This window comes from Miniopterus natalensis, unplaced genomic scaffold (genome assembly GCF_054644295.1).
Source record: "Miniopterus natalensis isolate mMinNat1 unplaced genomic scaffold, mMinNat1.hap1 Scaffold_125, whole genome shotgun sequence".
In the NCBI taxonomy this organism is placed as follows: Eukaryota; Metazoa; Chordata; class Mammalia; order Chiroptera; family Miniopteridae; genus Miniopterus; species Miniopterus natalensis.
In genome coordinates this window covers 1-19,160 of record NW_028269930.1, presented here as the reverse complement: position 1 = coordinate 19,160, position 19,160 = coordinate 1, and the positions used below count along the sequence as shown (strand labels likewise).

Sequence of the window (19,160 nt, the reverse complement as noted above, 5' to 3'; positions counted from 1 at the left end):
CTTCTCAAATCCTCAGCCTCTCCTAAGAAATGTTGCCATCTGCTGACATTTTCATCCAAGTTATGTATAAAATATAATGATCATACCATGGTCAAGAAAACAGTCCTGAAGTAGACTATTAGAGGCTGACCTCCATAATGACATAAATCTGCAAGATTTGGGTCTTCCATTCAGCAAAAGGTCAGATCCCAGATTACTCCATCCTTGCCACTCTCTGGACTCCACCTTTCTCAGCTCGCTCACACCATGGTCTTTTCTTTCTGGTGCCCTTGCAATAATACCCACAGATAAGAGTGCCCAAGTCTTGGGGCACTTTGAGAGAACAACTGTTTTAAACAGTACAAATATAAAGAAAGTGAATAAAACAGTAGAAATTTCACACCCAGTGTGGCGTGGTGTGGTGGAAATAATTTGCAAGTTGGAATCAGAAGACCTGGAATTGATCCTAGTTTTGTAACTTACTTGCTGGGTGACCTGGGGCACGGTATCCCTCTGTTTCCTAATCTCAAAATTAGGGGAGATGATGGCCTCATGGCATTGTTTTGAACGTTAGAAGCAATATATGCAAAATCTTAGTCCATTATTGACACATAATGGACATGCAACATAGTACTATCATCATTATTACAGCATGGTGAGAGACAGACAAAAACACAACAGCTACATGCACACGAAGACAATGAAACCCACGAGAAGGAGAAAATGAAGACCTGTGTTCTGTGAATGTTAATTAACGACCCACAAAAGACACAAGCCACGATCTACTAAGGTCACAAACGAGAACATTAAATGAAGTTTTTAAAACCCCAAGAATTTTCTCCCTGATTGGCCCTAAATAAGATAGGCTACACCCTTGCATTTCCTACGTGATCATGTCCCAAGGACTGTTATACGGCCCAACACACTAGAGATGATTGCGACCCAGGCAACACAGAGTAAGAAGAAACACAATTTGGGAAGTGGGGTGCAGACACAAAAGCAAATAACTAAAATAAAACATCACCAGTGCTACAAGAGAGAGAAATACAGAGTACTGTATATGAGGGGATAGCGATCTACCTGTAGATGTCAGCTAAGGCTTTACGAAGGCGATCGTAATTATCAAGGGTCTTCAAAGATGAACAGAAGGTAAGGTTGAGGGACTGCCCAGGTAGTAAGAACAGTGTGTAGAGATTTTCAACAGTGGTGGACCACAGAAGGTTCACCCAAAGAATTTTAATCAGTCTAGAGTGACTTTCACATAAACTAGAGGTGATAAGAGCAGCAGCTAGAAAGATACAGATTCATACCTATTGAGAAGGGGCTTGTGTGTCAATAAAGGAGTTTGGAATTCTATAGGCAAAGAGAAGCCAGTGGGGGAAATGACAGGATAATATCAGAAGATGATTCAGGCAGCCTACTAGTAGAGGGGCTAGTTATGACGCTGTTTACAAATACTCTCTTGAAAGACGGTGAGGTCCAGAACTAAAATTGCAGCACTGGAGATAGAGAATAGGCCCGCATACAAAGAATATAAGGCTAGTTTACATGATGTGGCATGACTGCGGAGACAAAGAGTGGGGAGAAGTGAAAAATTACTCTGTGTAGCTTGAGCGAGTCAGTGCATGGGGATGCAACTAACCACCATGTGGACATCTGTGAGACAGTACATTTCCTTACAGGGCATGACAGTGGGTTCAGATTTGAACAGTACGGACAGAGGTAACTAAGGCACATTCAAACAGAGATGTAGGGTTCGACATAGTCTGAAAACCAAGAGAGAGGTCAAAAATAGGAGTCTCCTGCGTGAGACTAAGTGAAAAAAACCCGTGCTTTAACCCACAGGAAGAGTACATGGAACATGTCTCTGATACACCAACGTAATAACCTTGAAAACAATGTAAAAATAGACTAATAAACTCATGCTAGCTCCTAGTGATTACTGCTTATAACCCAAGAGCTCATTTTCTTGATCTCTTTTGAAAAGGAAAAATTAAATTTGCCTGTTTTCTCTCCATTCATTATAATTTCTAGATGAACATTCATCCCATGGCAAGTTCTCCCAGTGTCCAGCAATAGGATTCATTGATTTAAAAAAGGGAACTTCAGCCCGACCAGAGTGACTCAGTTGGTTCAGTGTGGTCCTGTGCACCGAAAGGTTGCTGGTTCAGTTCCCAGTCAGGGCACATACCTGGGCTGTAGGTTCAATCCCCGGTCAGGTCATGTGTAGAAGGCAACCAATGGATGTTTCTCTCTTGCATCTCCATCTCCCCCTCCTCCCCTTCTCTCTCTTCCTCTCTCTAAGAGGGTCCTTGGTGAGGGTTAAAACAAAAAAAGACCATAAAAAAGGGGACACGCAAGTAGGTGCTTGTGAAGTCTTCCTGCATAAATTAAAGTTGACCATAAATGTGTAAATTAAAGTTGTCCATAAATGCATATTCTACCCCTTTAGAGACAAAAATAAGACACTGCATTTATCAATAGATATTTATCAAGCACCTATCAAGTCAAACTGGGTGTTAATTTAAAAAAAAGTAGAAGGTGTGAACCCTTCACACAAAGAACCTTTGATAGCCAAATGAAACCTTCCATAAAATCTCCAATATATGGGGTTCATATAATTTTGGAAATTAAGCAAGTACAGGTGAGTACGTGAGGAAGTTAAGAAGTAAACACATGCCACTAGAGAAACAGAGGTGGAGATATGGGTGGATCTGGGTTTGGTTAGAAATGAATCAGAACAGCCTACAGAGGATGGCTCCTCCTTGGCAGGCCTGCTATAAAAAGGTCATTACCGCAGACCTCAGCACCCAGCAGCTCCTTCAGGCTACGTTCTACCCGCTCTTCTGGTGAAGTAAGTAAGAGGAAATATATCTGACTTTGCCTGCTCAGTGTTAAGCAGAGTGGAAATCTGGATGTGTGTATACTCTAAGGCAAAAAGTTCTGGATGTGTGGGGTTCTTATTTTTGGTGGAACTGTTCCTAAAAGATTATTTCAATACAGAAGGGAAATGAGGGCGTACATTTTTTCTATGAGGCTACTCAGTACTCTCTTTATATTGCCGTCTTTTCCGTTCATTCATTCATTCAACAAATATATATACTAACTACCTTATATTTGACAAGTGCAGGTCTTGGCTGGTTATGCATCAATGAACAAGAAAAACTCCCTACTCTTAGGAACTTACATTTTAGTGGGGAAGACTTTCGGTAAATGATGAATGAACAAAATTTCACACAGTAATAAGAACAATGAGTGATGTGTAAAGTAATAGGAGGAGAGAACTTCAGATGCAGAAAAACAATGACGGGGAAAGGCTTCTCTGAGGAATTATCTTTTGAGCTGAGGTCTTAATGACAAAAGGAACCAGTCAAGGCAAAGGGCAAGATTCTAAACCAGAAGCAAACTTTTTCGAAGAACAAAAAGAAGCCAGTGTGCCTAGAGCGTATTTAACAAGAGGAACAGGGGTCCGTGAGAAGTCCCTGGCTGGGGCAGTAACACAACTGAATGTATGTTTTAAAAACATCGTTCTGGGCTGCTAAGTGGGAAACAGGGTAAGATCACAAGAGTCGGAGCAGAGGGATGGGTTGCAGTTTTAGGTAAGAGAAGATGGGAATAACAGAAATGGCAAGAAATAACTCTTTGCTGGAGCCAAAATCTAGATGTTATCCATGATTCCTGTCTTTTTCCCCATCAATGCACCTCCCTCCCCTCTGACAGCTGTCAGCTTGTTCTCTGTATCTATAGATCTGTTTCTGTTTGGTTTGGTTCATTTGTTATGTTTTTTTAGATTCCACGAAAAAGTGAAATCATATGGTATTTGTCTTTCTCTGTCTGACATATATCACTTGGCATAATACCCTCTAGAGTCATTCCTATTATTGCAAATGGCCAGATTTCATTCCTCTTTATTGCTGGGTAATATTTCATTTTCTATATATGAACCACATCTTCTTTATCCATTCATCCATCAACGGACACCTTGGTTGCTTCCATATCTTCCTGGCTGTTGTAAATAATGCTGCAATGGACAGAAGGGTGCATATATCTTTTAGAATTAGTGTTCTTGTTTTCTTCAGAGAAATACCCAACAGTGGTATTGCTGTGTCATATGGGAACGCTATTTTTTATTTTTTGAGTAGGCTCCATACTGTTTTCCACAGTGAATGCATTAACTTACAATCCCACCCACAGTGCATGAGGCTTCTCTTTCCTCCACATTCTTGCCAACACTTGTTTGTTGATTTTTTGATGATAGCCATTCTGAAAAGAGTTGGGTGGTATCTTATTGTGGTTTTGATTTGCATTTCCCTGATGATAAGTGATGCTGAGCATCTTTTCACATGTCTGTTGGCTGTCTGTACATGCTCTTTGGAGAAATGTCTATTCACACCATCTGCTCATTTTTTAAACTGTATTGCTTGTTAAGTTGTATGAGTTCCTTATATATTTTGGATATTAACCCCTTATCATTTGTGAATATCTTCTCCCATTCAGCAAGTTATCAGTGTTCCTTCACTGTACCAAAACTTTTTAGTTTTTATGTAGTCCAATTTGCTTGTTTTTGCTTCTGTTTCCCTTACCCAAGGAGACAGATCCAAGAAAATATTACTAAGATTGATGTCAAAGAGCTCTTTATTGGTTAAATGTCTTGCATGTATTCTCCCACTCTGTGCATTTATCTTCCCTGCTTTAATAAGGTCCTTAAATGAACAGGCATTCCTACTTTTAATGCAGTCCAATTTTTCTCTTTATGACTAATACTTTTTGAGTTTTATTTAAGAAGTATTTCTCTACCCAAGGTCTTAAAGATTCCTCCTATGTTATCTTCTTTTACTTTTACATGTAAAATCCACCTGAGAACTAATTTGTTTTTCCTTATAAAAATCCAATTAACCCAGCACCATATTTCAAAATATATATATATCTTTTCCTTACTGAATTGCACCACCACCTTTCTCATGAATCAAATTGTCCATGGTAATATTTGTTGATTTTGGACTATATTACCTTTCATTAATCCATTTGTTCAACTTTGCACTGATGCCATGCTGTATTCCTTACAATATTGTTTGACATCTAGTATGTCCACAAAGTCTGTCTTCATCCAGGTTGTCTTGGTTAATCTTAGCCCTCCATATTTTCATATAAATTTTAGAAATTACTTCATCAATATTTACTTTTAAAACTTCAGAGATTCTGAATGGGATTTTATTACATCTATAAATGAATTTGCAGAGATCTGACATCTTAACAATACTAAGACTTTCAACTGATGAACAAAGCATAATCTTCCATTTATTTAAATCTTCTTTAATTAATCTCAATAACATTTATAATATTCTGAGTACAGACCTTTAATGTCTTTCATTAGATTTATTCTTAGGTAATTCCTGATTTTTATGTTTATTTTATTTTCTAGTTGTTTATTGCTTTTGTACAGAAATACAATTGATTTTTATGTCTATCTTATATGCAGAAAGGTTGTTAATTTTATTTTAGTTTACTGGTACTTTTATTTTCCACATACAAAAATCATATCATTCTGGGAGTAATGACAGTTTTGATACTGCCTTCCCAATTTTTCTGTTTTAAATTCTTTTTCTTAACTTGTTGCTCTGGCCAGGACCTTCAGTACATGTTGAACAGGATGAGAGCAGGTGTACCAGTCTCATTCCCAAACTCAGGGATGAAAGCTTTCAACATTTCTCTCTTGCATTGAGGGGAGGGGAAGGGAAGAGGGTGAGGAGGGTGAGTTATGTCTGGTTTTATAATTCCTAAAGTAGTCTTTATAATGTTTTTATACAACAAATGTTTGTTCAGATTTAACATGCTTACTACTTTTTGGTTAGCAATGAGATATATTAAACATTCCTTACATGTTATGCTATTCCTTAAGTGGCAAAATAAAAGCCAGTCAACAAAAAAAATGTTTACAGTATGGAAACGCCATTAAAGTCATCCTATCTAATTAAAAATACTGCAACCATCATGAATTGTTGGGGGAAAGAAAAAAAATGTTCGTTCAGAGTCTCAGTAACTTGGCTTTCAGAAAATTACCTCTCAACAAACTGATCACTTAGCAAATTTGCTTTTAGAGAATTGACTTTCAGCTAATTGGTATGAGGAAATTTTCCTGCTTTGGGTCAGTGGGCCTTTCTACTATCCTGCTGTGGGCAATAGCCAAGTCAGCAAGAAGGATGGTCTTATCTAGGGCACACTGAGGTCTATAAGACTATCTAAATCCTGCTATGAATGGGCTCATGACCAAAAAACTGGCAGTTTTCATAATTCAAACTCTGTGTTGATATTCACTATGTACATGATAAAGAGAGGTTTTCATGGCCAACTTCCATTTTAAAAGATGAATTACTTAGGAAAAGATGTATGTTTAAAATGTGAAAATTCACAATAATAATTGATGTGACCTAGAAAAACAATACAAGAAAAGTACATTTTTATTTCTTCTTTCTAGCTTCACCTATATTTCCAAAGGATGTCTACTCTTCTGGAAAACATCACTGCCATCATCAAAATATTCCAACAGTATTCCAAAACGGACAAAGAAACTGACACACTGAGCAAAGAAGAGCTGAAGGAACTTCTGGAAATGGAGTTTCGCCCAGTTCTGAAGGTAAAGATATTTGCCAGGATTAAAGAGTATAGCACCTCAGGATGCATTAATAATCTCACAAAGGATTATTCTGAATTTTTGTGAGCTCTAACTTTAGGAATAAAAATTGATTTAATCTTATTTCAAAACAAATTTCAAAAATTTGATTTCCCTCCTTTATACCTTTATATCCACTATACACACACACATGGGGTGTGCATGCACACACACCCTCTATGGATAAGAATATGAATATTTAATGACAAAGAAATGAATACCAATTAGTTAAACCTTCATAATATTCTTCCTACATCATGAATATTGAGACAGTATGTTAAAAAGATAGTTCAATTATGGGCTTTCTAATATATTGATATTTGAAGTAGTAAAAAGAGGAACTTTGTCATCAGATCTTTTCATGTCACCACATGTGTTTAAGATTTCTTTCTTTTACTCTATTACCTCTAGTTTTCTGCAAGACACAATAAGCTAAACTATATAAAAGAAAAAACACCAGATTGGTTTTTAATTTAAGTAGCAAAAATTCACATTCCCTAAATTGACTAGGAATTAAATTGATCATGGGAGTCTGCCTAATGGACCCTCCCTTTCTGTATGTCTTCTGTACAGAATCCAGATGACCCAGACACTGCTGATCTCTTCATGGATATCCTTGACATAGACCACAACCAGAAATTAGACTTCGAGGAATTTTTTCTGATGGTATTCAAGTTGGCCAAAGTGTACTATGAGTCTAAAATGAGACAGAATTTCCAAGCCACAGGACAGAAGCAGAAAAAGAAGGGATATGAAAAGAAACATGTAGAACATGACAGAAAAGGAAAAGATGAGAAAGAAAAAGGGGAAGAGGGTAGAAAAAGAAAATCTAGCCATTCAAAGAGTGGTGAAGAGGAAAAAAAGGAAAGATCCAAGAGCCCAAGAGGAAGAGGGAAAAAGAGACATGGGTCTAGCTCTGAAAGAAAGAGTGCGAAAGGTGATACATCTACTCATAGACATAGAGATACACATGGGGAGAAAACTCACGAAAAAAGGGGAAAAGAGAAAAGCAGCTTAACTTCTACTGAAAAACACGGGAGAAAAGAACTTTCAAGCGTTAGCCCAATCAGAGGAAATAACGGCAAAGATGATGAAATGGATTACGGAAACACAGGACTGCTGTGTGCTAAATTGAAAAGAACAAGATATAGTGACTCATATGCATATGAAGAAAATACATATGGGAAAAAGGACAATCAACTGGAAAAAAACAAAAATAATGAAAAGGTAGAGTTAAAATCAACAGAGGAAAATGTAACAACAAAGAGGTATACAGATCAGAAAAACAAAACATCAAAAAATAAATATGAACATTACTCTTCTAATGACAACAGAGCTACAAACCAAGGGTCCAGCACTAACCAGAGCAGTGAGAGCGAAGGACACGCAGAAGATTCACAAACACAATCGCGTTCTGGTTCAGGAAACCACCATGTAGATGTCCATGGCCAGTCAGGAGATAGCTCTGGACATTCTAGGTCTCAACGAGGGCAAAGAGCCAACCATGGGCGATCTGAGTCTGTCCATGGACAGTCAGACAAAAGTGCCAACAGAAGACAAGGGTCTAGTCATGGACAGTCTGCAGGCAGCTCTAGACATTCAGGGTCTCATCAAGTAGAGACATCCTCTGGAGGACATAATGTCTCATCCCATGGGCAATCAGGATCAGGCTCAAGAGGACGACAAGGATCCAAGCATGTGCTGTCACCAGACAGCTCCAGACACTCAGGCACTGGACATGGACAATCTTCTTCAGGGTCCAGAACAACCAGACATCAGGGACCCAGTAGTAGTAGTCAGGCAAGCGACAGTGAAGGACACTCTGAAGACTCAGGTAGACATTCCCCCTCAACCCATGACAGGACTGGATCCAGTTCAAGGCACCACCATGGATCTACCCATGGCCAGTCAAGAGACAGTTCTGGACATTCTGGGTCTCATCAAGCAGGGACATCCTCTGGAGGACACAATGTCTCATCCCATGGGCAGTCAGGGTCAGGCTCAAGAGGAAGACAAGATTCCAAGCATGTGCTGTCACCAGACAGCTCCAGACACTCAGGCACAGGGCACAGACCCTCCCCTTCAGGACCTAAGACAACCAGACATCAGGGATCCACTAGCAGTCAGGCCAGCGACAGTGAAGGACACACTGAAGACTCAGGTAAACATTATCCCTCAACCCATGACAGGACTGGGTCCAGTTCAAGGCACCACCATGGATCTACCCAAGGCCAGTCAGGAGATAGCTCTGGGCATTCTGGGTCTCATCAAGCAGGGACATCCTCTGGAGGACACAATGTCTCATCCCATGGGAAGTCAGGATCAGGCTCAAGAGGAAGACAAGAATCCAAGCATGTGCTGTTACTAGACAGCTCCAGACAATCAGGCACAGAGCACGGACCATCACCTTCAGGATCCAAGAAAACCAGACATCGGGGATCCACTAGTAGTCAGGCTAGTGACAGCGAAGGACACTCTGAAGACTCAGGTAGACATTCTCCCTCAAGCCATGACAAGACTGGGTCCAGTTCAAAGCACCACCATGGATCTACCCATGGCCAGTCAAGAGACATCTCGGGACATTCGGAGTCCCATCAAGGGCACAGAGCCAATCATGGGCCATCTGAGTCTGTCCATGGACAGTCAGACAAAAGTGCCAATAGAAGACAAGGGTCTAGCCATGGACAGTCTGCAGGCAGCTCTAGACACTCAGGGTCTCATCAAGCAGAGACATCCTCTGGAGGACACAATGTCTCATCCCATGGGCAATCAGGATCAGGCTCAAGAGGACGACAAGAATCCAAGCATGTGCTGTCACCAGACAGCTCCAGACACTCAGGCACTGGACATGGACAATCTTCTTCAGGGTCCAGAACAACCAGACATCGGGGACCCAGTAGTAGTAGTCAGGCAAGCGACAGTGAAGGACACTCTGAAGACTCAGGTAGACATTCTCCCTCAACCCATGACAGGACTGGATCCAGTTCAAGGCACCACCATGGATCTACCCATGGCCAGTCAAGAGACAGTTCTGGACATTCTGGGTCTCATCAAGCAGGGACATCCTCTGGAGGACACAATGTCTCATCCCATGGGCAGTCAGGATCAGGCTCAAGAGGAAGACAAGATTCCAAGCATGTGCTGTCACCAGACAGCTCCAGACACTCAGGCACAGGGCACAGACCCTCCCCTTCAGGACCTAAGACAACCAGACATCAGGAATCCACTAGCAGTCAGGCCAGCGACAGTGAAGGACACTCTGAAGACTCAGGTAAACATTATCCCTCAACCCATGACAGGACTGGGTCCAGTTCAAGGCACCACCATGGATCTACCCAAGGCCAGTCAGGAGATAGCTCTGGGCATTCTGGGTCTCATCAAGCAGGGACATCCTCTGGAGGACACAATGTCTCATCCCATGGGAAGTCAGGATCAGGCTCAAGAGGAAGACAAGAATCCAAGCATGTGCTGTCACCAGACAGCTCCAGACACTCAGGCACAGGGCACGGACCATCACCTTCAGGATCCAAGAAAACCAGACATCGGGGATCCACTAGTAGTCAGGCTAGTGACAGCGAAGGACACTCTGAAGACTCAGGTAGACATTCTCCCTCAACCCATGACAAGACTGGGTCCAGTTCAAAGCACCACCATGGATCTACCCATGGCCAGTCAAGAGACATCTCGGGACATTCGGAGTCCCATCAAGGGCACAGAGCCAATCATGGGCCATCTGAGTCTGTCCATGGACAGTCAGACAAAAGTGCCAATAGAAGACAAGGGTCTAGTCATGGACAGTCTGCAGGCAGCTCTAGACACTCAGGGTCTCATCAAGCAGAGACATCCTCTGGAGGACACAATGTCTCATCCCATGGGCAATCAGGATCAGGCTCAAGAGGACGACAAGAATCCAAGCATGTGCTGTCACCAGACAGCTCCAGACACTCAGGCACTGGGCATGGACAATCTTCTTCAGGGTCCAGAACAACCAGACATCGGGGACCCAGTAGTAGTCAGGCAAGCGACAGTGAAGGACACTCTGAAGACTCAGGTAGACATTCTCCCTCAACCCATGACAGGACTGGGTCCAGTTCAAGGCACCACCATGGATCTACCCATGGCCAGTCAGGAGATAGCTCTGGACATTCTGGGTCCCATCAAAAGCAGAAAGCCAATCATGGGCGATCTGAGTCTGTCCATGGACAGTCAGACTCAAGTGCCAACAGGAGACAAGGGTCTAGTCATGGACAGTCTGCAGGCAGCTCTAGACACTCAGGGTCTCATCAAGCACAGACATCCTCTGGAGGACACAATGTCTCATCCCATGGGCAGTCCGGATCAGGCTCAAGAGGAAGACAAGGATCCAAGCATGTGCTGTCACCAGACAGCTCCAGACAATCAGGTACTGGGCAGGGACCCTCCCCTTCAGGGCCTAAGACAACCAGACATCGGGGATCCACTAGCAGTCAGGCCAGCGACAGTGAAGGACACTCTGATGACTCAGGTAGACATTCTCCCTCAACCCATGACAGGACTGGGTCCAGTTCAAGGCACCACCATGGGTCTACCCATGGCCAGTCAAGAGACAGTTCTGGACATTCTGGGTCTCATCAAGCAGGGACATCCTCTGGAGGACACAATGTCTCATCCCATGGGCAGTCAGGATCAGGCTCAAGAGGAAGACAAGATTCCAAGCATGTGCTGTCACCAGACAGCTCCAGACATTCAGGTACTGGGCAACGAACAACCAGACATCAGGGATCCACTAGTAGTCAGGCCAGTGACAGTGAAGAACACTCTGAAGACTCAGGTAGACAATATCCCTCAACCCATGACAAGACTGGGTCCAGTTCAAGGCACCACCATGGATCTACCCATGGCCAGTTGGGAGACAGTTCTGGACATTCAGGGTCCCATCAAGGGCAGAGAGCCAGTCATGGGCCATCTGAGTCTGTCCATGGACAGTCAGACAAAAGTGCCAACAGAAGACAAGGGTCTAGTCATGGACAGTCTGCAGGCAGCTCCAGACACTCAGGGTCTCATCAAGCAGAGACATCCTCTGGAGGACACAATGTCTCATCCCATGGGCAGTCCAGATCAGGCTCAAGAGGAAGACAAGGAACCAAGCATGTGCTGTCACCAGACAGCTCCAGACAATCAGGTACTGGGCACGGACCCTCCCCTTCAGGACCGAAGACAACCAGACATCGGGGATCCACTAGCAGTCAGGCCAGCGACAGCGAAGGACACTCTGACGACTCAGGTAGACATTCTCCCTCAACCCATGACAAGACTGGATCCAGTTCAAGGCACCACCATGGATCTACCCATGGCCAGTCAAGAGACAGTTCTGGACATTCTGGGTCTCATCAAGCAGGGACATCCTCTGGAGGACACAATGTCTCATCCCATGGGCAGTCAGGATCAGGCTCAAGAGGAAGACAAGATTCCAAGCATGTGCTGTCACCAGACAGCTCCAGACACTCAGGCACAGGGCACAGACCCTCCCCTTCAGGACCTAAGACAACCAGACATCAGGGATCCACTAGCAGTCAGGCCAGCGACAGTGAAGGACACTCTGAAGACTCAGGTAAACATTATCCCTCAACCCATGACAGGACTGGGTCCAGTTCAAGGCACCACCATGGATCTACTCAAGGCCAGTCAGGAGATAACACTGGACATTCTGGGTCTCATCAAGCAGGGACATCCTCTGGAGGACACAATGTCTCATCCCATGGGAAGTCAGGATCAGGCTCAAGAGGAAGACAAGAATCCAAGCATGTGCTGTCACTAGACAGCTCCAGACACTCAGGCACAGGGCACGGACCATCACCTTCAGGATCCAAGAAAACCAGACATCGGGGATCCACTAGTAGTCAGGCTAGTGACAGCGAAGGACACTCTGAAGACTCAGGTAGACATTCTCCCTCAACCCATGACAAGACTGGGTCCAGTTCAAAGCACCACCATGGATCTACCCATGGCCAGTCAAGAGACATCTCGGGACATTCGGAGTCCCATCAAGGGCACAGAGCCAATCATGGGCCATCTGAGTCTGTCCATGGACAGTCAGACAAAAGTGCCAACAGAAGACAAGGGTCTAGTCATGGACAGTCTGCAGGCAGCTCTAGACACTCAGGGTCTCATCAAGCAGAGACATCCTCTGGAGGACACAATGTCTCATCCCATGGGCAATCAGGATCAGGCTCAAGAGGAAGACAAGAATCCAATCATGTGCTGTCACCAGACAGCTCCAGACACTCAGGCACTGGGCATGGACAATCTTCTACAGGGTCCAGAACAACCAGACATCGGGGACCCAGTAGTAGTCAGGCAAGCGACAGTGAAGGACACTCTGAAGAGACAGGTAGACATTCTCCCTCAACCCATGACAGGACTGGGTCCAGTTCAAGGCACCACCATGGGTCTACCCATGGCCAGTCAAGAGACAGTTCTGGACATTCTGGGTCTCATCAAGCAGGGACATCCTCTGGAGGACACAATGTCTCATCCCATGGGCAATCAGGATCAGGCTCAAGAGGAAGACAAGATTCCAAGCATGTGCTGTCACCAGACAGCTCCAGACATTCAGGTACTGGGCAACGACCATCATCTTCAGGGTCGAGAACAACCAGACATCAGAGATCCACTAGTAGTCAGGCCAGCGACAGTGAAGAACACTCTGAAGACTCAGGTAGACAATATCCCTCAACCCATGACAAGACTGGGTCCAGTTCAAGGTACCACCATGGATCTACCCATGGCCAGTCAAGAGACAGTTCTGGACATTCTGGGTCTCATCAAGCAGGGACATCCTCTGGAGGACACAATGTCTCATCCCATGGGCAGTCAGGATCAGGCTCAAGAGGAAGACATGAATCCAAGCATGTGCTGTCACCAGACAGCTCCAGACACTCAGGCACTGGGCACGCACCATCATCTTCTGGCTCCAGGACAACCCGACATCGGCGATCAGATAGTAGTCAGGCCAGTGACAGCGAAGGGCAGTCTGAAGTTTCAGGTAGACCTTCTACCTCGCCCCATGCAGTGACTGGGTCTAGGTCAAGACATCAGCATGGGTCTCCCCAGGGCCAGTCAGGAGATAACTCTAGGCATTCTGGGTTGCATCAAGGTAAGGCATCCACCCAAAGAACTTCTAACTCTGCCCATAGTCAGTCTAGCTCCAGCAGCACACGAGGACAAGAGTGGCACCATGATCCACAAGGAGACCACTCAGGAAACTCAGGGAATGTACATGGAGAAGTCTCATCTCGATCTGGTCACAGTAGACACCATGGATCCAGTATCAGTCAGGCCAGTGATAATGAGGCTGGAAGTGTCAGACCTAAATGTAGCCATGTGGGATTCAGAGACAGACCCGCATATGGAGAATGCTTTTCAAGGTCCAATACATCAGGCAATTTTATCCACCCCGTTATTCATGGCCAGTCAGGTGACTGTTTAAAGCAGCTGGGATTTAGTAAGTCTCAGCAATACCATCATTATGAGTGAGAGACAACAGAAAAGTAGTTAATCCAGAGAGTAGGCAAATGAGTCAAGAACACAAATTCAAATCAAGGAAATTCCCATTTACTTTCAGATAGGAGAGGTTATCTTCTCCTATCTCTTTTTAACATGTTATACTATTCCTTTACTTTGGTGATAGTTTCTTCTTATTGTGTTGGAAGCTTTTATCTTTATAGCTATAAAATGGTGAATGGAAGAAATCAATGTTAGGGACAGTAAGTTAAGAAATATATGAGTATTTTGGTAGACTGGGGTTCATGTAATGATTTTTTGAGGGGTTAAAGTTGAGAACCTCTCCACTTTCATGCTATAATCTTTGCCAAAAATTTAAAAAGTGAAAATTATAAAATCACTGTTCCAGAGCCCATAGCTGCTATTTTATCATGGCTCAGTGTGTGTGCTTCTGTTAAGCTTCTATAGGAACTGTGTATTATTCTGTATTCATTAAAATCACCTTTCAGCATATTGAATTCATCAAAGTAAACTGCATGAAAACTGAAAATAAACAATTGATCATATACCAGAATTTGTGTCTTCTACGCTTGTTTCTCAAAAACCTCAAACAACTTTCTTCCCCTTGGTCTGAATTACATCTTTTCCCTCTCTTACTAGAAACCTATATGACCAAATCCCAATTATACAGCATGCAAAAGTAACAGAGTCCAAAGAAGAAAAGTATTTAATCAAATCCTATGTTTTTCTGTAACGCAGTCATTATTCCACGTTGTCACAGCAGAACAGTAAAAGGTTTATCTCAATTGTGAATAGAACCATAATTAATACCTAAATATCAACCCAGGTGACTATTAGCCAAGTCAGACCACGATCAAGAAACACAAATGACTGGCCATAGGGCCTTCTTCCCAAGACATTAGGAGATGTTTTCCAATGGAAACTAATGAGAGCAGAGAAATAGTGCTCAAATATCTTGACAGAGGGAAAGCAATGCAGAAAGTGCTCTCCTGCCTGGAAAGAAAGCTCAGCCCAGTGGATGAAGAGATTTTTTAAAAAAAAATACAAACTATGTGGACAAAGTTCTACCGTCAGAAGGTATATCCCTCTGTGTGAATTGTACCTGAAGTTCCTTCTCTATAATGGGAGACCAGCAGGGATTCAGAGAATAGCTAGACCAATGTTCACATTTTGCAGATGAGTCCTTCGTACATTATTAACCTACACCAAAATAGCAACTAGACCTCAAGTCTTTTAACTCTGTGCTTAGTGGTTTCATAAGCGCACTTACTAAAGCTGTCTTTTTTCACTATTACTTAAATAAATTAAGCTAAAGTGAAATTAATTGGCAAAGTTTAAGTGATCCCCAATGTGGGAGTAAATAAAAAGCAACAGACAACCTCATTTTTCTTGTTAGCCTCAAACAATATCGTGTCTATGTTTACGCTCCACAAGCCACTCAAAGGGGACCTGACCCACCTACTGGTCTCCTGCTTCCCTGCCTAAAGTGCTAGCCCTAAATTTCCATACAAGCTGCAAACTCCAGAAGGTGCCAAACCTGCAGGCCTCACTGAGCTGCCACGGACACAGATATGGAGACAACGCCTCTCATTTCTGAGTCATTATTTGTCACCTTGCCTACAGTTTCACAACCAGCTACTTCAGCTACCACCTGAGGCCCTACTTTCTCTAGAGGAGTCAGGCCTAACTGACAGGCTGAAGAATTAAAAGTCAGAATGAGAGAGACAGTGCCGACCTAGGTAACTAAGGTGGAAGGTATTGCTGGAAGGACACTGACTGACCATACAACAGAGATAGCCAGATGTACACACCTCTAGGCAAAACTCTCAATGTTTGGTGAAGAACCCATGAACAAACAACTGACACTGTTTTCTCTCACATCCCTGCCCACTCAAGGACAGAATTACCAGACACTCCTCGTTGCTAGCTGACATAAAGTCATTTGCCCAAAAATTGTTTGCACAAGATTCCCTGGGAACATCCCAGACTATAATTTTTCTCTGATCTCTCTCCTTCCCTTAGAAAACTTGTTTTGGTTAACTCCATCAACCAACTCCCTCACATGTGAATCAACTATTTTCATGCCAAACAACTAAAGTCTCTAAGTTATTCTTTGACTGGGACAATCTTAAGGGGCAGACTCCATCTTCCTGTTTCTCCCTTACTTCTACAAAACCTTTCTCCAAAGCGTATCAATCCCTGACAACTTTATCCAGTGGGTAAAACACACAGAGCAGAATCGGGAGAAAACAACAACCAGCAGTATCATTCACAGTCAGACTTTGCAGTCCTATGTAACCAGACTTCTTAAAGTGTGGGTCCAGCCTGGCCAGTATGGCTCAGTTGGTAGAGCATCCTCCCATGCACCGAGAGGTCACCAGTTCAGTTCACAGTCAGGGCACAAGCACAGGTTGTGGGTTCAGTTCCCAGTAGGGGGTGTGCTGAAGGCAGCCGATTGATGTTTCTTCATCTCCCTTCCTTTCTCTCTAAAATTAATAAAAATATATTTAAAAATAAATAAAGTATGGATCCACATTGCATTGTTGGTCTGCAAACTTTCACTGGTGCATAACAAGACAAGCACAGAAATTAAGGGCAGAGGTTAAAAATGTTTTATAGCAATTTGGCATTGGTGCATTATCCAAGTGTGTGACCATTTTTTGTTTTATTTTAAGAAACTATCTGTTCCTGAAAGATTGGAGTTAAAGAACCCTGACCTTTCACTGCAGAGAGTTTTAAAAATACTGTTCTATTGCTCTCATTACAAATAGTTGTTTATATTTTGCCCAGAGGATGAGCTACTGAAGACTTATGAGAAGGGGAGTGCCTTAATCAAATGCCTACTTTATATCATCTGAGATGGTCTAGAGTAGCAAAGAAGTAGATATGCCTGCCTGTAAGAAGGAAGTTGTCCAAGGGAGAAATAAAATGAGGGTCTGAACTAGGTTAGTGAACAAGGGCAACAGAATTTGGTCATTGATCAAATCTAGAGGTACTGAAGGAAGGAATCTAGGGCTATCTAGGATTCTGTCTTGGGCAGTTGAATAAACAATGAGGCCATTCATTTAAGTAAGGAGTAAGATTAGAAGAGGAGAAATGGTAAGATCAGTTTTGAACATCGTGAGCTTGAGAGTCCCGAGGGAGATTTAGGTAGAGCTTTCCTAAAAGCAAATGAACATATATATCTAAATTTCAAAAAAAGGATCAGGATGTGAGTCATCCATATGTAGGTAGTTTACTGAACTAGTTCAAAGTTCAGGCTCTGAAGCCAAATGCTCTAGGCAGCTTCTCATCTTTGTCATTATTTTGCTTTTCCCTTGATTAACTTTCTCAGGATCTCTCTGCCTCAGTTTCCCCCCCATCTAAAAATTATAGATAATAGTACCTATCTTAACATTGTTGTGAAGATTGAGTTGGTACCTGAAAAGTGCTTAGAATGGTGCCTAGCGCATAATAAGCATTCAATAAATGTTTGCCATTATGAATGAAGCTACGGCCGCAACTGAAATGAGAGGGGAGCAGTGAGAACCAAGGACAGAATATTGAGAAAACTTACCATTAAAAGTTCTGCCCACAGTCACATAACAAAAATAACATTTGAAACCTGATCCTGTCTTCAAGTCCATGCTCTTTCCACTGAACAGAAGAGAGTGTCGCCAAAATTTCAATAGTTCAAGTATCCCAGAATGGGTGCGGTGTTAGTAGACAAGAATGATCCAATAGTCAGTCCAGTGATACTGAAGGACAATCAGAAGACAGCAAAAGATAGTCTTTCTCTTCCCATGATACACCTGAGTATGACCAGGGGGAGTCTGGGTCTAGCAAAAGAAGAAAAGATTACTCTAGCCATGGGGATCTGGAGATAGGCCAGGGTTCTATCAAGGATGGACATTTATTTATAGGTGAGCTAGTTCTGTCCATGGAGAATTAGGATCCAATACAAAAGAAAGGTGTGGGTCTATTTATAGTCAGTTTGGGTCATCTCACAGGCAAGCATCCCCTATATAGGCTGGACCTGGAATAAGCAAATACCAGGGATCCAGTATGGGTCAGGCCAGTGATAGTGAAGGACAATCGGAAGATTCAAGATACAGTCAGGATTAGCCCATGGATGATCTAAGTCCAGTTCAGGAAACCAACAGGAATCCACTCATGGCAAGTCACCAGGTAGGTCCAGGCACTGAGTCTCTCATCAAGGCCAGAGAGCTCCATGGAAGACAAAGACAGGACTCTCACTGAAGGACAGTGAAAGGTACAGACAGGATAAACATCTCATGGTTACCAAAAGAGCATCTCTAAGACAAGTAACAATAGAAGCCAACAAAAAAAACAAGTTTTTACTATTTTTTTGTACCAACATACCACTCTATAAAGATAGCCGCAAGCAAAGGTATCATTATCACAAGTGAGACACTAAGAGGAGAGGAACTAACTAAAAAACTAAGTGAAGACGTGAGAAGAAAAATAGAAAGCACAGGAACTTGTTGTGAGAACTCCTTTTTGAGGACAGTTATCTGTCTGTATTCTTTTCTTTAATCATGTCATTCTACCTTAATCCTTCCACTGAGCATTAATCTTCTTTTAAAGAACAGTATATTCTTGTCTTCCTCAGTTAGCATTTCAGTAGGTAAGCTTAAATTTTAATAATATTATAGATAATTTAGTTATGAGGGGCTCAATTAAAATTAAATGAGTGTTCCAGTTTTGAAGTTCCTTCCAAATTTCATATTGCACATGACTCTGATGTATTAGGTCTTACAGCATCATCAGATCACTGTGACTGCAATACTCTTGAGTTTACGGACAGAGCTTCCAAGTCTCTGGTTTCAGAATATCCAATTGCATAAAACTGCCATTAAAAATTTATGAACAATATGGCTTGCCTCTTTTCTGCTCCGTTATCCCCTCTATTAATGGTAACAATGGATCCAAACAGGAAGAGAGCTAAGTATGAAGCTTTGGAGAACAAAAACAATTAAGAACAGGCCATGGAAGAAGAGTCCTTACA

At 42.7% G+C, this 19,160-nt stretch overlaps 1 protein-coding gene across 1 annotated transcript; it reads left to right on the top strand.

Annotated features, from left to right (window-relative positions):
• The first annotated feature begins 6,475 nt into the window (after positions 1–6,475).
• Positions 6,476–9,312, top strand: LOC107540767 (uncharacterized). The gene is made up of 5 exons (XM_087813715.1): positions 6,476–6,613; positions 7,223–7,335; positions 7,984–8,157; positions 8,218–9,206; positions 9,293–9,312. Exons 1-5 carry the CDS (start codon positions 6,476–6,478, stop codon positions 9,310–9,312), a joined length of 1,434 nt encoding a protein of 477 aa, XP_087669841.1.
• Positions 9,313–19,160: the final 9,848 nt, after the last annotated feature.